This window comes from Polyodon spathula, chromosome 17 (genome assembly GCF_017654505.1).
Source record: "Polyodon spathula isolate WHYD16114869_AA chromosome 17, ASM1765450v1, whole genome shotgun sequence".
Lineage (NCBI taxonomy): Eukaryota > Metazoa > Chordata > Actinopteri > Acipenseriformes > Polyodontidae > Polyodon > Polyodon spathula.
In genome coordinates this window covers 6,053,716-6,075,183 of record NC_054550.1, presented here as the reverse complement: position 1 = coordinate 6,075,183, position 21,468 = coordinate 6,053,716, and the positions used below count along the sequence as shown (strand labels likewise).

The window sequence follows — 21,468 nt, the reverse complement described above, 5'->3', positions numbered from 1 at the left end:
CAAAAAACAAAAACAAAAAAAATTTCAGATTATTATATACCTAACATATATATATATATATATATATATATATATATATATATATATATATATATATATATATATATATATACAGATGGACACATTTGGTCAAAAACATGTTGCATCTCCCTGGGTAATAATTAGGGAGTCGGTCTGTCCAGCTCTTTTGAAAGATGGCAATGCCTAAACTGTCATTTAAGGTTCATTCTGAAGCTCATATTCTTCAGTACAGCCAAGGGTGCTAGAACTAGGGGTGCTGGGGGTGCGGTAGTACCCCCTTGCCTTTGCATGGCTTCCATCATATACAGGGGTTACAGTTTTGTTAAACGTATTTCAGCACCCCCACCAAAAATTGTTCCAGTGCCAATGAGTACAGCCAAAGGTTTACTGAAGTTTCAAGCATTTTGCTTACATTATGGCTAACCAAATCCTATGCTATCACGTTCTGCCACAATGCTGTAATGCGGTGGCAAATACTGTTGCTCACCATCACCTTTTATAGTAATTAAATTCAGATTAAAATGGCAAATAATCGCATAACACCAAAATACTTAGTTTAATTAAGGCCTTTATGAATATTCACATTATTTTCTACTCTTTTAGCAGCAGAAGTTTAATTTATTTTACATTTCAAAATCAGTGAGAGCATGAAAATTGGCCCGTCACTCACATTATGAGCAGCGGTGTTAATGACATTTTTCTAGTGTAAAAAATATAGATTTTGATAGTTTTTAAAGCTTGGTTGTAAACACGTGTATTTAAATATTTGGATGGATAGATGGCGAAGTAGTAGTCTTAAATAATTATTTAAATATGTTTAAAATTTAACATCAGTGGTGTTACCAGAATGAAAATTCTCCATTACAACGAAATAAAAAGGCCTCAAGAAGCCCTTCCTCTTGCAAATGAGCACATGGTTTGTGAGCACACCCTTGCACGTTTCCAGAAATTTGATGAAATATTTGGTTATTTTGAGTGGCACACTTTAAAGAGTCAGTGGTGTTACCTCCTTTGTTTGGTGGGAAAATGTAAGTTCAACAAAAATATCAAATACCCTTAATACTTAACTGGTACATAAAGGGTTGTTGAACTTTTTTTCTGGGAGGCTATGGTCTCCATCTTGGAAAATCTCTCATTCCTCATATTTGTCAGTGGTGTTACCTGGTAACACCACTGACAATGGGTAACATCACTGACTATTTGTGTCTTTTTTAGACATAATCCAGCTCCTAAACAAATGTTCAACATAAAAAGTATATATTATCATTACTGTATTGCCATATCATAACCATATCACATGACTTGTCAGGTATGGCGAAATTAAAGTGCAGCAGAGAAACAAAAAAGATACAGGCAGCACAGGGATGCAGACCCAGCCCATAGAGCAGCCTGCCTTGAAAGAAAGAAAGAAAGAGAAGTATCTAAATGAAAAAATACATAAAATAAATGATTTGTCAGAGTGAGAGGGAAAAAATGCAGCGAAGGAGGTGGCGGGAGTGGCAGGCAAAACACAGAGAGAGGCTCAGGGCAGAAAATAATGTTTTGACCCCCCTTTCTACTCCTGAGGATGACACCCAGTGCATCAAGGTCAGTTCTAAATCTCCTAAGGTCATATTGTTCAATTGTATTTTATTTACAAGTTTTAAGACAATGATTAGTCTCAGTTGTTCCTTTAGAAAATGTATTCAAAGTATTTTAAACGATTAAATTGTTACAGTAAAACATTTTAATTGATCATTGATGTATTTTAAACTAATGTCAGCTTTCAAAATTTGATATATTTCTTAACAGTTGATAAATTAGTGAAGTTTGTTGATATAACAATGTGTCAATGTCATTGGTGTTAACTTTTTCTTAATGAATTGTGAGTTTCATTTCCTAGAAATTTTCAGATCCAAAAGCCACCGCATTTGTGGAATGACCCACGTTTGTTTTAGTTTTATACAGTACATAACCCCTTTTATCTTAACTGATCCAGGGATATGGAGTTTGGATAAACAGAAATTCAGATATTTGTGGTCCAGTGGTTAAAGAAACGGGCTTGTAACCAGGAGGTCCCCAGTTCAAATCCCAGCTCAGCCAACAACTCTTTGTGTGAACCTGAGCAAGTAACTTAACCTCCTTGTGAGACGTTGTTGTAAGTGACGCTGCAGCTGATTCACAGTTCACACACCCTAGTCTCGTATCTTGTAAATCGCTTTGTGATGGTGGTCCGCTATGAAAGGCGCTATATAAAAATAAAGATTATTTATTATGGTTATCAGAATTTGTGAGGAAGACTCCTCTAGTTCTGAACGTGATAGGGAGGAGTTTACTGCAAACATGAACAATGACACCTTGTGATTATGCTTAATTCATACATATTTATATGTGTGTGTGTGTGAAAAACACATATTTCCAAGCACACTTTTCAAAAATCTACCTTCTAAATTGTTTGTTTAATGTTTTAGAATGTTGCATAGTGAGCCATATTGGGCTTCAATTCTGCAAAGTCCTTGCCTGTCTGCATTGCGCTCACGCTGTATACACACCCTGTATTAATCAAAAACCATGATTGTCATCTGTTTGGCCTCAGTAAAGAGCTGCTGGGACTTTGTAGATCAGACCCAGGAAAGCATTGGTATATCCATTGGAGTACTGATGTGGATCAATATGTGAGAAATACAGCATTGTTATGTTTTTGCAGAGTTCCTGGTTCTTCTGTTTGACATACACAGCATTCCTGAAGATTTCAAAATAATAATACAATAGTGTAAAATGTCACACTACTGTACAGCATTCAGAATGTTGTTTTTTGTTCTCCCTCAAGGGGGCAAGGTGCTAGAAAGCAGACACTGACTGAGGCAAAATCACTGCCACAAAGAGCAGGCACACAAGTGAGTGCCATTTGTTTCACACGGCTTCTGATAGTGTTTACATTTAACCGTGATGGCAACACTTTCACACATGAGCTTTTTTTTTTTTTTTTAGGTATTGTGACACCCTGGGGAAGGTGCTGAATCATTAGGAGTTTGCATTTGTTCAAATACAGTGCAAATGTTTTCGGTCATTCTGTTTCAAGAATGGGAGGTGGGGTGATGTGCTGTGACAAATTGCCAATGAAATTCATGCAAAATGGTATTAATGAGAAATTGAAAAACCCAAAGTTCCAGCTGTCTTGGCCTAACAGTTTGCACCCCAATGTTTGGGGGATTAATAATTTCTCCCCCTCCTTGTTTATACTAGTGATTAATGGTTGTACGCTGAAAATGTTGTTGCGTCTTTGACTTCTCCTTTATCCTAAAATCATTTTTATATGGTCAAGTTGCTTGTGCCATTAAAAATCATCCCTAGCTTTGGAGAAAATTTGCCATTTTGAACATTTGAGTGACGGTGCATTCCTTTCAATTAAAAAAAGCTGTGTATAAAACTGTAGTAACCCTATTAACAACAATAAAACACTGTTGGGCCATAGAAAGAGACAGCATAGAAGCAGCAGCCCTCACAACTGTAGCTGTAAAGAGTTCCACATACAGGTAGGCCATATAGAACCCGAAACAGAAAGAATGAAAACCAAACACTCAGGTCTTCACGTTCCTCCATGGTGTATTAAATATGTTTTCTTGTCCAGGTAAATCATGCTGTTGGCTCAAATTAACAGAGACTCTCAGGGGATGGCGGAGTTCCAGGGAATTGGGGGAGACGCTCAGCATGTTACTCTCTGCCTGGCAGAGACCTTAACGGTAGCAGGTTGGTGGAGTCCTGTATTTCTTAAAGGTTTCTGTTTTGTGAAGCATTGTTAAGTGTTGCGCTACTGGGGAATCTTCATTATTAACCACCAATTACTCAATAGTTCACGGGTGCTGCACTAGTCCCATGATCTGCTAGTTTTGCTTTGTTTTATAGCTTTCAGTCTACATACAGGGAAGATAAAATATCACTGGCCTCTGTGGCCAACAGTTAATGGCATATTTAATTGTATGATTAAAACTATTAAAGTCAAGGTTGCATGTAATATTGAACAACAAAAGGTGTTTACTCTGTTGCTGTATATATGTTGAATTACTAGTCTTTTTTACACACAAACTCCTGTATGCATGCATATCAACACATTTGCATTCTTAATGCATATAGATGTACAGGCAATTTTAAGAATGAATACTGATTTAGAATCCTGTCTCAGCTGCACAAAAACCCACCAGCCCTGATAAAAGCTGCTGAGTGAATTGTGGTGTTTAATTGGTACAACATTTCTTAATGAGATTTGAACCATTTCTATATTGAACTCTTTGTAGACGGTGATCAGCTGGAAAACATGGATGCTGTGAGTTTACAAGCTGTGACACTAGCGGATGGTTCCACTGCTTATATACAGCACAACCCAAAAGGTAATGGCATTTTCCTCTTAACACAAAAGTGGCAGCAGAATATTTCAAGCTGTCACTTTGAATGCATGACAATTGCATAAGCGAGAGGATGGGATGGTGAGGTGTACTGTTAATTTTAGAAAAAGCTCAGTATAACTGAAGACTACAGTATCTTTTTCAGATGGCAAGTTAATGGAAGGGCAAGTTATTCAGTTGGAAGATGGCTCTGCAGCGTACGTCCAACATGTACCAATAGCAGTGCCAAAGACAGGTACAATGAAGTGTCTTGCTTTCTTCCTCTAATGGTGTCTAAGTCTTAATAGCGCTAATCTTGGACAACTTCATGTTAATTTAGTTAAAGTAGTCCAAGACTAATGCTAATTGAGGTCGATGAAACAAACTGTAAGTGTATTCATAGTGTGCTTCAGTGCAACTCCTAGTCTTTTGAGAGGCCAGTTGTGTGCCATGAGAAAAGATTGGGCTTATCAAACCATATTGTTTTTTTTCGGTATACCAAATATTTACCAGTGTAGTCCAGCATACACAAGGAAACATTTCCACCATTTATTTATGATGTTTTCAGTAATTCCGAATGGTTTCAACTTATGTTGCTCTAACACTGAGATTGTTATACCTTTTGTTGCATTATCTTGCAGGAGGGGACAGCCTGAGGTTTGAAGATGGTCAGGCTATACAGCTAGAAGATGGAACAACAGCATACATTCATCATGCCCCAAAAGGTACTTGCATTATCTTGATAATACACTAACGATCTTTGTAAGCGCTTTCTCTTTGTGTTATATAGTTGATGTAAAACTACAATACCAAACTGTTTTTTTCTTTTAGAAAATTATGAGCAGAATGCATTGCAGGCAGTCCAGTTAGAAGATGGCACAACCGCGTACATTCACCACGCAGTCCAGCTTCCTCAATCAGACGCCATACTGGCAATCCAGGCTGACGGAACTGTGTCAGATATTCACACGGATGGCACCATAGACCCAGAGACTATAAGTGTACTAGAACAGTACACAACAAAGGTAAGCCTCATAAAGTTTCTAATATATATATATATATATATATATATATATATATATATATATATATATATCTATATATATATATATATATATATATTGTAAATAAATTATTGGTTATTACTCAAAACGTCTGTAATTTTCAATTAACTCTGTTTAGGTACCAGTGGAAGTGACTGACTGCGTTGCCAGCACTGGAATGCTGAACCAAAATGAGCAGGAGAGCAATATACAGATGCAGGTAATCTTGCTTAGCACCACTTTGCTGCAAGTTTCCAGTTCTCAGACACATTGTAAATCTGTAATCATCAGCATTGTAAAGGGTAAAGCTGAAGTATGATGCTTCAGTATTGAGAGTTATTATTTGTCTATAAGTATTGCCACGTTGGTTGCAGACATGTTAAGTGGCATAGAAATAACGCAACTTATACAGTAAACCCCGAATAGAGTGCTTTTTGTGACAGCATTTGATTCCAAAATTGTGATTCTTTATTTTGTTCTGATCTCTCACAGATTGTTCTTCAGGGCCACGGAGCTAATCGGATTGCGCCGAAATCTCAGCACCCCAGTGAAAAGGCTTTCCGCTGTGAATATGAGGGCTGCGGGAAACTCTATACAACAGCACATCATCTAAAGGCAAGAACATCTGCTTAGAAATATCCCTGAGGCAGTTTCGTGCTGTGAAAGACTGGAAGCTAGTTTATTTTAAAATATAAACAATACAAAAAAAAAAAAAAAAAAATCTGTATTGCTTTAAAGCATAACAGTATTTCTTTCTGTTTTGCAAATAGGGAAAATTGATACAACAATGAGCCAAAAACAAAAAAATGATGTATTTTTTATTATTGTCATATTTGTTGGTGGAATGCGTTTATGTTTTCATTGTGGTCTATTCTTTCTGTTCAGGTACATGAAAGATCCCACACTGGTGATCGACCGTATCAGTGTGAGCACATTGGGTGTGGAAAAGCATTTGCAACAGGTAATGAGGTTTTACTGATATTAAATCCATCTAATAATGTAGTGTTTATAGAATGATGTCCTTCTGCCTACATATTGCGTGCATTTTAAGTGTATTACAGTGGCTATACGTCATGGAGATCTGTTTATTCTGAATACCAATAGTTGCTGTGGTGAGGTTGTATCTTACTGACATACTGCACTTATTAAAAAGGTTTTGTTATTGTTCAGATAATTATGTAAGATATATTTAAAGCATGCGTTTGAAAGAAGAAAGTGGACAATGACGTTGTGTTGTGTTTTTTTTATTTATTTTTTTAAATAAAGGTTATGGCTTAAAAAGCCATATCAGAACACACACTGGAGAAAAGCCATACCGCTGTCAGGAAATTAACTGCAATAAATCATTCAAGACTTCAGGAGATCTGCAGAAACACATCCGAACTCATACTGGTACAGCTTCAGCACTTCTAGCAATACGCCAGTTATTTCTTTGCTTTGGTTATTACAGTGCATATTCTGTTGATAGTAAGACTTCTCACTAGATGGATATCACTGCTTGCACATATTGGGGACATTTTATTACACTGGCATATACTTGAAGTTACCATTTCATCTGTATCTTATTATGACTAGCTTTGAAGGAATCTAGACCATCATGCAGTGCCCTATAGCATATGCCCCTTTTTCATAACAGGACAAAGGAAACTGAAATGGGAGTCTTAAATTATATTGGTTTGTTTTCTATAGCTAATAAAGCTGCATGAACGCCTCTTAAATTAAAGTATTAATATATCTATGTATTAAATATATTTTATTTCCTACAGGTGAAAGACCATTCAAGTGTCCTTTTGAAGGCTGCGGCAGGTCTTTCACAACTTCAAATATCCGCAAGGTTCACATCAGAACTCACACAGGAGAGAGGCCCTATTACTGCTCAGAGCCAGGCTGTGGCCGGGCCTTTGCCAGCGCAACCAACTACAAAAACCACATGAGGATACATACAGGTGTGTGAACCTCCCCATGCCTTCCACTTACTTACCCTGTGAAGGTGAAAATAAAAACCTGGGCATTTAGTGAACACTAAAAATAAAAAACAGCATGCAGTCAATTGCCAGGGCCTGTCTCTTAATTATTTTTCTGATGTTTCATTTGTTTCTATCGACAGGGGAGAAGCCTTACGTATGTACAGTACCTGGCTGTGATAAGCGCTTTACAGAGTACTCCAGCTTGTACAAGCACCATGTGGTTCATACTCCTTCCAAACCGTATAACTGTAATCACTGTGGGAAGACCTACAAGCAGATTTCCACGCTGGCTATGCACAAGCGCACTGCACACAACGACATCGAGCCCATTGAAGAGGAACAGGAGGCTTACTTCGAGCCACAGGCAGGTCAGTATGGGGAAGAACTAAATATTGTTTATATAGGTCAGAATGTTAAAGAATACAATTGAAGGTCCATTTGTTTAAGTGAGGGTGAGGAGAGCAAATTGACGTTGATTTAAGACAGAATGCTACTAATCGAGTGTAAACCTTTTTTATTTTTCAAAGAAAGACATCCTAAATGCCACATCAACACTGTACTTGACTTTTTTTTTTTTTAATCCTGGTTTTAAGCCTGTAATTAAACATTAACCATATGATTACTTCACCCTTTTACTAGTCATTAATTTACCTAATAATGATGCAATGTGCTGAGTAATCCTGACAGGGAGTACAATTTATTGACATTTACATCAACTTTTCCACACAGTCAATAAAATAGATAGGAGGTGCATGTAATGTTTGCTCTGGGGCATGGTTTATCATCAAGAAGGTCTCCCCTTTTTTGTCTTAGTCTTTAATTTTGTATTGGCGAGCAGACCATCAACTCTTCCATCAAGAAAGTAAAATACCATCACCAGCCTTTAATTACACACCTTGGGAAAGAATTGACCGATGTCATCACATCTTCAGCATTTTCTTAAGTGTCTCCCACCATTGGAGGGAAAAAAAAAATGATTTAGTTTGAATGTATGAAAATGTGTTGTTTCAATAGATCCCATTGAAGACGTGATAAAGTCACAGGTTTCATACGTACAAGGGGTTGAAATGGACGACACCGGGACAGCACAGGTTGGGACAGAAAACCCATCTGGAATGGATCAACACGTAGCACTTATTACACAAGATGGGACCCAACAGGTAGGGTCATGCCATAAATATAAACAACAAAATATAGTAAACAGTAAATTGTTTAGTTAGCAACCATTTAATTAAGCAGTTTATTGGGCACGGCAAAATTGTCTAACTTTAACAAAGGTGCTATCTTTTGACCATCACCAAATCATCTAAGGATGTTCATAGGATTTTCTGGCATTGGATGTTTCAGATTTGTTTTAAAGCTATGTAGAAATGTGAGTACATCATAATTCTGTCACGTATTTCTGTAATCTAATAGTATTTCCCCATCCACTCCTTGTGCAGGTCAGTATATCCCAAGCTGACATGCAGGCTATGGGGAACACTATCACTATGGTAACACAAGATGGCACTACAATCACTGTCCCAGCACACGATGCAGTCTTCTCTTCAGCAGGCACACATTCTGTCACCATGGTAACAGCAGATGGAACCGAAGGACAAGTAAGGTTTTTGTTTGGTTGTTTTTTGTTTTTTTTTCTCTTCTACGTGATTATGTTCTCAAGTCACAGGATGAAAAAATGCACGACGGCGCAAAAGGCTGGAAAACATGACAGTGACAATCACCACTTCATTATGTTATGTATCAATAGCAAGATATGGAATTGCTTACAACCCCAATAGAATAATGTACTGTAAATGAAAATATATGCAAGTCATGCATTTCTAATGTTTCTTACTTTTGATATTCTCCTCTGACAACAGACCACTTTAAGTTGTCTTGTGTGCAAAATAAAATAAGCTTGTTTTACTGAGCATAAATACCTGAAACTTTTCTCTTGTTGAAGGTTGCCATTGTGACACCAGACTTAGCCACATTCCATACAGCCCAAACCGACATGACCCAGGAACAGCATGAACACCACCCCGTCACATTACTGGCAACATCCAGCGGTACCCAGATAGCAGTTCAGGTAAGTGCCACCGTGACTTCAGACATGTAAATATTAAAGCAAGTGCATAATGAATTGATTCATTGCATGGGTGTATTCATCCAGTTAACTTTTCTTTGTTTCACCTGTCAAAGTGAGCTTTTCAAGATTTGAATCTGCAGTGTTACCTAAACTTGTAATATATTGTATGTATACTAGTACTATTTCTACTTCCATTGACTTGCCTAATTCTAGAAATATCAATAGAGGTGCATTATAAAGTGTTAAACGCATAAACAATTGCACTGTCTACAGTTGGGTTAGACTCCTCCTTTGAAATTGTGTTAAGAATTGCTGCTTGGGGGGGAATGCACTACAGCATTATACCCATGAGGAAAAGGCACGTAAATCAAGTTGATGTTTCTTTGAAAAGCAACAGCTAAATTTGACAGATTCTTTAGAAAGTTTTGAAGATTTATTGATCACAGGTTAAGAGATTTTGATGTATAACGACAGTAATGCTGGCACTGTTACAGGAAAGGTCTGCAGGAAGCTGGATACATGTAAGTGCTTGGTAAATTATTATGAAAGTAGAACATAACAGCACTTCAGATCCAAAGCCTGTAGCGAGTGTACAGCTAATGTCAGGACCTCCTATTTGCCAACAATGAATTACAGTGACTTGCAGAATATGCAAAATAAATGGAAAGCTTACAACATGAAAATACAGAAAAGGTTGCTTTTGGTATTTTTTTGTTTACAAACCATTTAATGTGATATGACATTCCCCTTTTATTATACCCTCCATCCCTCATTTATATAAAAAAAAAAACAACATTTTTAAATATGTGTGCTTTTAATTGTTTTAAAAACAATTCAGAATCTTGCAGTGTTTTCTGTAAAAATTATACAAATCAAAACTGGTAGTAGACTGCATTTCTGCTATGTTAATCCAAACCAAACAAGTCATGTAAAAAACAATGTATCTAAATGTTTCCAAAACCCAGTAAAACTAATCATACCAATCCAACACTATATTGTCTTTAAACTTAATTTTCACAACACTTGAATGTGTTATGAATGTGTTTGTTGATTATCGAATTTAAGTACGTCATCTGCTTTGTGGAACTGCTAATCCACAAAACACACATGCATGGCAACAGATTAAGCTAAACATTCTTTAATACTATAGTATTTCACAGACAAGTCAAACATTTGATTGCACAGATTAGATTACTTTGCCACTATTTGTTCTTCTTAGCCAGGCAACTTTCAGTAGAAGGGAATTAAGGACACTAGTTTTTGGTTTATTTAATGTAAATGAGCTGTGGGAGCCAAATCAATTACCATTAATTAACAAACCATATGTATAGTGTGGTGCAAAGTAAAAATAATGGTGATTGTGCTGTTAAATTCCTCTTGCTGTTAGCTTGCACTGTGCATATTATAACTGCATATGTCCTTTTTCTTTTAGTTAAGTGAACAACCATCATTAGAAGAAGCCATCAGAGTAGCATCAAGAATACAGCAAGGAGAAACGCCAGGACTTGATGATTAACGGACAATAACTAAAATATTGAATCACAGACTTACAAGAACAGTACAGCAAAAAGAAAATGCAAGCTAGGATTTTGCAAATCGCTCGCCAACCTCTTACACACAGCAAACCAATTGCAGTTCTTCGTGTAGACTTTGTGTACATATGCATTTGAATATGGAAAAAAATCATGTATTTTCCTGTAGAGAAAATGTTTGCCTCCTTAAAGTATATCAAAGTAATAGGAGGAAGAAACTGCATAAAATTAATAATAAATACATTTTGCATGCAGTTATGCACATTTGAGGACTGGGACAGATTTAAACCTATCGGTTAACAGTTTTTTTAGACTTTGATACAATTTTCTTTGTTTGTTTTCTTTGATTCTTGATTAATACTGTAAATATGAGCTGTTAATTCTGCAAATGCTCCTTATATTTTACCTTTGATTATGTATAAATAATGGATAAGCCTTGTTTGTGCAATATTAAAGCAGTACAATCTACTGCCTCTTGTTTTGTTTTTTAAGTAAAGGTGTGTTTCAGATAAAGTCTTTAACAGCAGGGAATCATTTGTGCTCTCTACTACATGTATAACAGCTGTACTGTTTATGAAATCTAAATACAAAAAAATGACAGAAGAAGTTAATGCTGTAATTCTATCTCAAGGATTTGACTGGATTTTTTTTTTTTTTATTGAAAATACTTGCATCAGATCAAAATAATGGAATTATAAGGCATTAGAATACATTACCTGCCATCTCTATATCATTCCAGCAAAATCAATTACTTCATTTATCATCTAATAATATATATATATATATATATATATATATATATATATATATATATATATATATATATATATATATATATATATATATTTTTAAATCAGTTAGTCTGTAATACCTATTTTAAACATGTCACATTAATGGTGTAATTTTAAGTATGACATTTCATACTGTGGTTTAAAATGACATTGACGAAACAGCGTATTTGTTACAAGTTTATTTGTTGCGAATTATTTTTATTAATTCAATAAAATGTGTATAGATCCAGAAATCTATTTGAAACTTTACAGCTGGGAACCACTATAATGAGTATTCTTGGACTACCTTGTTCAAGCTTTGAGAATTGTGTAGTGCTGGTCAGATAGACATAACTCATTTTGATTGTCCAAACAAACTTCAGAAATATTGCTTAATAGTTCTAGGGTTACATCATGGCGGTACAGCTATGCATATTATGACAGCAGAGACACCTAGAATTGTATGTAATCTAATTTATTTTGTGTGTTTAAGTTTGTGTTGTTTTGCCCCACCTTGTCCTGTGATTAAAATGACTTTGTGTACAGTAAGTGCATGTGGTTATGAGGTTGTTTTTTTTTTTTTTTACTGTTTACTTGTTTACTGTTTATAGTTCAGTTAAGTATGAATGATTCATATATTTAAAGTGGTGTAGAATTTACCTAAAATAACATTATATTTAAATTATATACTGAGTTAATTATACACATATTTAAATACAGTTCGTTATTTCTTATAACGAATACCCTAAACTACTGTTTCCCCAGTGATATAATTACAGGATGTGCTACTGCTACTAAATGCAACATTACATCAGCAGTATTGCTCGATACTGACTGGCGGTGAAGTAATTTAATTATACCAGGAGTGATTCATGCTTGGGTTGTCTGAGGAAACTGACGGTGAGTTTGCTGTGGTGATTGGGTGTGGTTGTTTTCAAACACTGAATGTGGTTTAAGGGGCAGTAATATCCAGGATCACTGGGGTCTGTGCATATTGGGATAACCGGACCCATTAAACCTTGTTTACAAATACAGGTATTTGTAGAATACAAATACAAGTTTACAAGTAGAATGAACAGAACGCCTTGTAAATACACAATGTACAAAGTCTGGAGATCTGGCCAATAGGCGTGTGTCATAATGACCTCATTATGTAGGAGTTATAAATGTAACATTCAAAACGTCCTGTATTGGAACAAATACGTCTTGTGGACCATTTAATGTAACTTCCAACATAAAAAGTGGGTATGTCTGGCCACACTTCAGAGTAAAACTGAAAGGCAGTTTATTTATGTTCAGTCATAATGAAAATATTGGGGGGGGGGGGAATCACTTAAATACAGTAATCTTTTTTCTTTTTTTTTTTTCAAAGAATAAACCCAAACAAAATCACGAAGTCGTTACACATTAATAAGCTGTCTGCTACATCAGTACGCTCTATTTGCTAAATCAAGTTAACACGCTGTCTTGTGCTGGTTAAATCTATTTAAAAAAAATCAAGTTATAATGAGTACACGTGCTATACCTCTGTTTAGGAACCCATGAGTCTGTTGCAAGTCGAGATTCCTGTCCTCGAGCTAATTACCCTTCCCCCACGACAAGCCCTAAATTTGCAGACTAATGCGGTTTCGACAACCTGTCATTAATTTGTGTCCGTGCTTTTTTTTTTCCCCCGGGATTAGTCAAACAGCATTTTTTTCCCCAGTAACTCTGGAATGCAGGTTTACCATAAACAAATGCGACTCGTGAAAAGAACAGCGCGCCAGGCTAACTTGAGCGCCTATTGCAATCAAGCACCGGTATCCTGAAACTAAAATCCCTTTCAAATTCACTTTCACTTCACACAGTGGGTTATGACGTAACATAACAATGCACATATATCACACGTACATATATACCGTACTGCAATTACACTATGATAAACTAAACCGTTTTACCACCGCTTTAATAACTGTAAAGGTATTCTGGTTCAATTAACAATTATGTGCCATAAGAAAGATTTATAGACAAACAAATACACAATTTCTCACTGATGTACTTCATGCGGATTGCAATTGCACTACACAATTAGTCTGACAATAGCAGTAATATACGGCTTTGATCTGCAACATCTACGGAAAGGTTGGAATAGGGCAGCCTAATTCACAATGGGTCATGGTGCACATTCGCGCCAAAATGACGTTTCGTTTACAAGCCCCGATCAATGACGTGCGTTAGTGATAGAAGTAAAGGCCGCCCAGATTTCAAACACGCAGGTCGAGCTGTCATTGGCTGACGGGACAGTCATTTGACCAACGGTCGCGGGAAGACGTGGAGTGGGATCTTGTAAAGAGTTATTCAAATTAATTCAGTAAACAAATACACGGCGAGACGGCTCAGGTAAATTTATTTATTTTGCTGATTTACAAAAATGAGTGCTTTGGAAAATTGATTGAATCATAGCTACTTTTGGATTGATGAAGGAAGCGTCTCAGTATCGCACATTCAGTGCAGCCATTTTCGTGTCCATTGGCTTTTACGAGCAGTCCTAACTCAGACTGACTTGCTCACGCATTCATCGGCGGTGTTTATGGAAAGCAATATATGGACTGCATAATTCGGCATCTGTTCATATTTGTGTTTGAGGCGAAGGTGACAGTTTCTTTGGAATACACCGTTTCCAGCACCTGTTGCCTCCTGGGTTCAACCTTTGCAAACTTTTAAGTACTTTCCAAGTTTAAACTTACCTATCTATATATTTTATGTAAGTTATATTTGCTTGCGATGCTTAAAGGCAGTATTAATTGTATCTTTAACATCGAATATCTTACGATTTAAATGTTCTAATATATATATTTTTTGCAATAACGCATTTTATTATTTTATTTAATCCTAAAAAAAGGACTTTTGTGGAATATGAGTTTTAGTTGCCGAAGACACAGCAGTACTTCCCCAAAGATGCGCCCTCTTCGACAGAAACTCCAGTTTTCCCCCAGTGACGGAGAAGACGAGCCCACAGAAGAGGACGCCAACAGCACTGGTGCAGACTCGGCTTTCCAGGAGCTGGACTCCCCGGTGCAGTCGAGGCAGAAATCGGGAAAGGAGCGAAGCGAGCAAGCAGGGGGCAGCCCCGGGATTCGAGACGGAGACCGGGATTTCTGGGAGGAGGAAGGATTTGGATCGCCTTCTCCTCTAAAGTCTCCCAGTGATTTTATGAGGGGCTCCCCGTCTCCGAGAAAATGTAACCGTGCTTACAACAGCTCTTCACCGGAGAGTTCGTACCACAGAGATGAAAGAGAGGGGTCCAGCTCTCCGATCCCCGACTGCCCCGACACGCCGCCTCTTAAAACCTTTAGAAAACTTCGACTTTTTGATACCCCACATACCCCAAAGGTATGCTTTCGTTTTTGTAATTTTAATACTTTTGAGTTTTGGTGTTTTCGTGAAGGGAGACTACTTAACTATATCAAATATTATTTTTAATGTTATGCAAATCAGAGTTTGATGTACAGTTGACGGGCTTGGAGGACTAGGGCTGGCGTGTACGTGTTTATAGCAGATGTTCTCATTAAAGTGAATTATGCACGCATTACATGTTTGTTCTGTGGCTATACGAAATAGTTGTGATTGATCATTTGACCATCATGGGTGATTTGCCGGGGGGGGGCACTTGATAAACCGCCCCCTCGGAATCATAAGCGAGTCTCCTTGTTCTGCGTTAACAGCGTTTGGAAATTTACCCCAAATTATGTTTGTGCTAGTGATTTTGTAAAGTATCTGCCAGTCTCGTACATCGTGTTTTAATCAGCATTAGTCGTTATAGCTGACTTAGTCATGGCTGAACGACCAGTTTAGTACAGGAATCACTCCAGGGTTTGTAATCATGTTATTGTGTGGGTGTGCGTCTAAATGCAGATAACAATGCAGGCCTCCATTGGAATGATGTTCAACACAGAGTACGACCTGCACTTAGTAAATTTGTGAAATGTTTTTTTTTGCAAATTGAGCATTGTGTAAGTAAAGATGTGTGCAAAAGTTATCTCCCATGTGGGTGGTATTAAAGTTTAGATGTAAGGCGTGTAACTGAATCCAGCTATACTTGGAAATTGGTACAAATGGTGTAAAAGCTGTACTGCAAGTTACATTTGTTTTCTGCAGTGCTTTTAAAGTCTGAAAAGTCAAACGTGTTTATTTTAGAATTCACTTGCAGTGAAGACCCATTTTACATCGGCTTCGATTGTTTAATTGACTATTTTGCAGAGTTTGCTGTCGAAAGCAAGGGCGGCCTCCGGCCCCGGGTCCGTTCGGCTCAGGGGAGTGGCACTCTTTAAGAATCGGGACTCTTCTGCGAAGGCATCGTCTGACTGCAAAAGAAACACAACACCCCATGTGAATATAAACCCCTTCACGCCGGATTCTGTCTTCATCCAGTCGACAACACTACAGAGAAACAGAAAGAGGACACACTGGAACGAGTAAGAATTCAGTAATAACAAACTACATTGACATAAACTACTCATACAGCCTGGCGATATGTCTGTGGCTTGGTTCCATGTTCAGTTTTATTAGTTCCCTTGGCAAAAAAAGAAATACCCAGTTCATAGTTAAACCGTTTTTTTGTGTGTACACTTAACTGGAATGACGCAATGTTTAAGAAACTGCCTTTGCTTTTCTCGGTTCGTTAAATCGGTTGGTAAACAAATGAATAGTGGAAGGAATTCTGGCTGGAAACTAAGGTGCAGCTCACCCAGTGTTCACCACGTGCTTCCTAGGAGTGTGATGTGCCACCTAGTGGTAAAAGCTGTTACTGTGCTACAGTGAAATGCATGCTAATTTAACAACTTTTTTTTCGCTCCTAGTTCTTGCGGAGAGGATATGGAGGCAAGTGATGGTGAATTTGAAGATGAAACCATCCCCCCACCAAAGGTAATTTTTATGATTGTGGAATCATTTCTAATTTACACTGTTCTGCATAGTCTAACAAAAACTGCAAAATTAAGATGCACCATGTTATAGTTACCAATACCTTTCCCTTTCTTCACCACTTTGTTTCAGCAGAGGATTACTATAACTGAAAGTAACATGAAATCCCGCTATGCTACAGAGTTCCATGAGCTTGAGAAAATTGGGTCTGGGGAGTTTGGTTCTGTCTTCAAGTGTGTGAAGAGGCTAGATGGCTGTATCTACGCCATAAAACGATCAAAGAAGCCTTTGGCAGGATCTGTAGATGAGTAAGTCTCTTAAATGGCATTTTTCTAAAGATTTAAAATTGTTTAATTTTATATTTAAAAAAAAAACGTATCTTCTATCTGACAGGCAAAATGCTTTAAGAGAAGTTTATGCACATGCAGTGCTGGGACAGCATCCTCATGTAGTCAGATATTATTCCGCATGGGCAGAAGATGATCACATGCTTATCCAGAATGAATACTGCAATGGGGGTAGTCTATCTGATGCCTTGGCTGAGAACTATCGGAATATGCAGTATTTGACTGAATTGGAGCTGAAGGATCTACTACTGCAAGTTGCCCGCGGACTGAAATACATTCACTCAACGTCACTGGTACATATGGATATAAAACCAAGTAAGTGCCAAAGAAGCTTTGTAATCTCTACTTTACAACCTAGTTTAAACTGCAACACATGCTGTGATTAGGGTTAGGGAAGCCTTGGTTACTAAAATGGCTACGTAATAGCATAAAGTATTTTAGCACTATATCTGCATTTAGTGAAACTTGATTAACTTCTCTGCTTTTTTTCAGGTAATATCTTTATATCCAGAAAGACTGTTCCATCTGTGGATGAATGTGATGATGACGATGGCCTGTCTACCAGTGTTGTATACAAAATAGGTAATGTTATATTTATATAAATGTTTTTAAAAACAGAAGTCATGTTAAGCAAGAAATATACTATATTGAAGTCACTACCTTGTATTCTAAAATGTAACTTTTTCTAGACTTCATTGTTTAACACATCCTTGTGTTCTATCTACAGGAGACCTTGGCCACGTGACTCGGGTGAGCAATCCGAAGGTAGAGGAGGGTGATAGCCGGTTTCTAGCAAACGAAGTTCTTCAGGAGGTAATTTATACTTGAGCAGTGAAATAGATTACCTTATGTGGTTGATCATTATTTATAATTTGAGAAACAGTATTCCATTGAATATAGGACTAATTTAACTATTGCTTACTTGTCTTGTTTCACAACCTGTGGTTAGCCCTAGTCCTTCACTGCTTTGCCTATTATGCTAATCGGGGTCTGTGAAACCAGATTATAATTTTATTCGCTGTTTCCTGTCTGTTGGCTTATTTGTTAAATGCATGTGTTTTTACAGGACTACAGAAACCTTACAAAAGCTGATATCTTTGCTCTGGCACTGACTGTAATAAGTGCTGCAGGAGCTGAACCAATGCCAACAAATGGTGACAAATGGCATGATATCCGTCAAGGAAAACTGCCCAGAATTCCCCAAGTGCTTTCCCTAGAATTTATTAATTTATTAAAGGTAAGTATATTAACAACTCTTGGTAGCTAATATTTGGTAACTTCAGATACATTTAGAGTAGAAAGATGATGATATATACACACACCTACTTCTAGAAGAAACATTTAAAGTCTGGAATTTTGTTTCACCCAATCAGTTGATGATCCATCAAGATCCAGAGAAGAGACCCTCTGCATCAGCCCTGGGGAAGCACCCAGTGCTGCTTACTGCTGCCAGAATGAGTGCAGAGCAACTCCGAATTGAGCTAAATGCAGAGAAATTCAAGAATGCACTTTTACAAAAGTAAGTAAACAATTCTGCCTGAGTAAACAGTTTCTGGATAAGGTAGCTATGGAGATAGTGAACAGGTCCCGACAAAGTATTGAACATTAACCTTTAACCCGTAGCGGTCCATTTATTCAGCGCTTGTCAGGCGCATCGGGTCCAGTTTATTTTTTCACATGGGTTGTTTATTTTACACACGCTGTTTTGTTTATTTTTTTGAGTAAAACCAGGTTTTAAAAGGCATTGAATCGCAAAAGGACACTCAGTACTGTTCTCCAGCCAAGTCCCACCCCTTGTTCGCTGTATTTTACATACCTCTCTATAGATGTGCATACTGAAATCCTCTTGATCACTCGTTTTATAACCAAACTCCTCTAATGTGATCCAAGTCATTATTATATTACTGTAAGATCTCAAAGCTGTGCAAATGTCATTGATATTCTTTGAGTGCTTGATGCAGAAGCAGCTATCTCCTTTGTTTATGTCCGTGTTGTCTCTATGGTGCATGCGTCTATCAGATACACCTTTTTGGGGGGGGCTTCATTCGGCTCATATCGGTCTCTCGGCCATTGAAAGTTTTTTTCTGCTTTTTCTGGAGAGAAAAGAGAGACCTGTTTGTCTGGAAAGGGGAAATTGTAATGTCGGACCTGGTGTGACGTAGGACCACAAAGGGTTAATGCTGCGACAAGCTCAAAACTGGAGCAAATGTTGCAATAACAAGTACTGCATCTGAAATTGTGAGACTAATGTGTCATTTCTTTTTTCAGAGAATTAAAGAAAGCACAGATGGCCAAAGCTGTAGCTGAAGAGCGAGTGTTATTTACAGACCGTATGACAACCAGATCAGCAGCACAGACTAGCAACAGAGCCTCGAGACTTATTGGAAAGAAAATGAATCGTTCTGTTAGCCTTACAATTTATTAAAATGGACTGCAATCCCAGAGACTGGGAACATGTTTGTGCTGGACCAATCTACAAAACTGCCTTGGGTGAGAGGCAGGGGACTGTGAAGAGATACCTGCTGTGTAACTACATGCACCGTTTAGTTTTGGTAGCGTTGGAGAGCTATTGGGTACTAATAACCTGCAACAGATCTTTTTATTTTTTAATCTTGGTTTAATTGCCACTAGCCCTGCCCTTAACTAGTCCCTATGTATAGGGAATATTAATCCCCAACATTTGTGGGTGTGCCTTGTTAATAATTGTAGCAGTTTCTGCTGTATACATTTTAAGTTGGGGTGTACTGTACTATAGTGATTTTTGTCTCTAGCCTTCACTTAATGTTTTTAGTGTGAGGTCATGAAAGGTAATGGCTGAGACATTAGTGCCTTACAGCCTTTGAGAAAGTACCTGATCTCGGGTAATTGTCCCTCCCCCCCCCCCCCCCCCCCCCTTTGGTCAATATATGAAAAGTATATTAAACTGAGCACTTTGTAGGTATTGGTGAAACCATGGGATTTAGCTCATAGGTGAACTTGCCATGTGAAAACTGCTGCTATTAGTGTTTTATGTTTTCTGTAACCTTGTAGCATTAAAACAATCATTGCAGGATTAGTAGAGTGTCTCTGTTGGGAATTGTGAATAATGCAGCATTCTGTTTTAAATGTCAATGTTCTATAAAGTTAGTTAACTGGGAATGTTCTGAAACTTTTTTTGTAGTACTGTAGTTTTTATCCACATTAATTTTCTTTGTGTCAATCCATCATAACATCCTGTTTAATAAAATTTATTGTTAATATTTTGAAATCATTTTATTTTGATTTTCAAAAAGGTGTAACATCCTTCTCTTAGTGTCAGTGCCTCTGAAACATGAGGCAGCACATTTATGCAGAATTTACAATATTCAGGCATATTAATGAAACCTGTAAATCCCTGAATTCTTGCTGTTTTAAAATGAGTGATGTAGGTGTCCAGGGTTAAACATGCCCAGGAGTTTTTTTTTAAAGTTTTTAAAAATAATTGTATTGCATTAAATGAGCAGGTGGGTAGTTACAGTATTCCTCTTTATAAATATAATGTAGTTTCAAGTCTTTACCAGAAGAGGGCAGATAATTATTTTATTCCTGCTTCATGCAATAATGCAATAGGTAATGCATTCAGAATGTTTTAACTATTATAAAAATCTTTAAACTTAGCTGTTCTATAAACCCATGAAAAGCAATTCTCAATGAACAAGGGTGGTGTAGTCTAATGTATGGAAGGTTATAGAATTGAAAATGTTTGTTTTTTTTGTGAATGGTTACATGGATCACATGTAATGGAAACTGCACTTTGGATCAGATTTTCTGACCCAGTGTTTTTCCATGGAATAATGCAGCCTAAAATAGTTCTAAACTACTGTACAGGACTCCAGAAGTGACCTAATTAGCGAATTGCATCATGCCCTCTTTGAAAGGTTGTATTCCTATGAGTTCCATCCAAGCTCCCATATTATAATGAAAACTCTTCAAGAGGCACCTGCTGTAATGTGTCAGATCTTCATTGTAGTGTAATTGCACCTCTGTCAGAACTGTTAACTGCTTAAAAGGCAGCACAAGTTTGCTGTCTTCTGTCTGCAGCCATGTCTACTTTCTGTTTTCTTTATTCTGGTAAATATTTGAATAACCACAACACATTAATAACTCTCAAAGGACCTTAAAACTCTCCTAATTCAATTGCTTACATACTCAAAATAGAAAGCCTTTTTTTCAGTTCTCCATCCATATTTCAACATGAGTCAACAGACGGCAACTGTTCAACAGTGATTTTCTGTGAAAGGAGAGATAAGGTGTAGAGCATGAGGGCACTGGTATTGCAGAACAGATCCCCTCTCATTGACATGGCAGTGTGTGGAGGAATCAGGCAATACAGAGAGAACAAGGCTTCTCTCAGCTTTGTTTTTCAACAAAATACCACGCCTTCCAAGTACAGACAGCTCACGTGTCAATGGCTGACATATTTTTATTGTAGCACA

At 37.3% G+C, this 21,468-nt stretch overlaps 2 protein-coding genes across 5 annotated transcripts; both read left to right on the top strand.

Moving 5' to 3' along the window:
• The first annotated feature begins 2,424 nt into the window (after window positions 1-2,424).
• LOC121329936 (zinc finger protein 143-like) lies at window positions 2,425-11,463 on the top strand. 2 transcript variants are annotated; one of them, XM_041276024.1, is made up of 17 exons: window positions 2,425-2,897; window positions 2,992-3,090; window positions 3,632-3,750; window positions 4,296-4,388; window positions 4,537-4,638; window positions 5,024-5,107; window positions 5,214-5,407; window positions 5,565-5,645; window positions 5,918-6,040; window positions 6,311-6,386; window positions 6,692-6,817; window positions 7,192-7,371; window positions 7,533-7,760; window positions 8,407-8,552; window positions 8,835-8,993; window positions 9,338-9,463; window positions 10,896-11,463. In XM_041276024.1, exons 3-17 carry the CDS (start codon window positions 3,639-3,641, stop codon window positions 10,977-10,979), a joined length of 1,914 nt encoding a protein of 637 aa, XP_041131958.1. In that variant the 5' UTR covers window positions 2,425-2,897; window positions 2,992-3,090; window positions 3,632-3,638; the 3' UTR covers window positions 10,980-11,463. The 2 variants fall into 2 exon arrangements, with proteins under 2 accessions (XP_041131958.1, XP_041131959.1); XM_041276025.1 differs by lacking the exons at window positions 2,425-2,897; window positions 2,992-3,090 and having other exon boundaries at window positions 3,132-3,750; window positions 4,549-4,638.
• Window positions 11,464-14,030: 2,567 nt separating this feature from the next.
• Window positions 14,031-20,253, top strand: LOC121329937 (wee1-like protein kinase 1-A). Of its 3 annotated transcripts, none has more exons than XM_041276029.1 (11): window positions 14,031-14,144; window positions 14,647-15,137; window positions 16,005-16,219; window positions 16,604-16,670; window positions 16,803-16,975; window positions 17,061-17,329; window positions 17,507-17,596; window positions 17,742-17,827; window positions 18,081-18,251; window positions 18,388-18,533; window positions 19,283-20,253. In XM_041276029.1, the coding sequence occupies exons 2-11, from the start codon at window positions 14,661-14,663 to the stop codon at window positions 19,437-19,439; spliced, it is 1,851 nt and encodes a 616-aa protein (XP_041131963.1). In that variant the 5' UTR covers window positions 14,031-14,144; window positions 14,647-14,660; the 3' UTR covers window positions 19,440-20,253. The 3 variants fall into 3 exon arrangements, with proteins under 3 accessions (XP_041131963.1, XP_041131961.1, XP_041131962.1); XM_041276027.1 differs by having other exon boundaries at window positions 16,800-16,975; XM_041276028.1 differs by lacking the exon at window positions 14,031-14,144 and adding an exon at window positions 14,167-14,508 and having other exon boundaries at window positions 16,800-16,975.
• The last annotated feature ends 1,215 nt before the right edge of the window (window positions 20,254-21,468 follow it).

Coding starts and splice junctions, on each gene's coding strand:
- LOC121329936 (XM_041276024.1), top strand. CDS start 3,639: ATGCTGTTGGCTCAAATTAACAGAGACTCTCAGGGGATGGCGGAGTTC. Junction 5,408..5,564: donor TAGAACAGTACACAACAAAG/GTAAGCCTCATA, acceptor AACTCTGTTTAG/GTACCAGTGGAAGTGACTGA. Junction 5,646..5,917: donor AGAGCAATATACAGATGCAG/GTAATCTTGCTT, acceptor GATCTCTCACAG/ATTGTTCTTCAGGGCCACGG.
- LOC121329937 (XM_041276027.1), top strand. CDS start 14,661: ATGAGTTTTAGTTGCCGAAGACACAGCAGTACTTCCCCAAAGATGCGC. Junction 15,138..16,004: donor ATACCCCACATACCCCAAAG/GTATGCTTTCGT, acceptor ACTATTTTGCAG/AGTTTGCTGTCGAAAGCAAG. Junction 16,220..16,603: donor AAGAGGACACACTGGAACGA/GTAAGAATTCAG, acceptor TTTCGCTCCTAG/TTCTTGCGGAGAGGATATGG.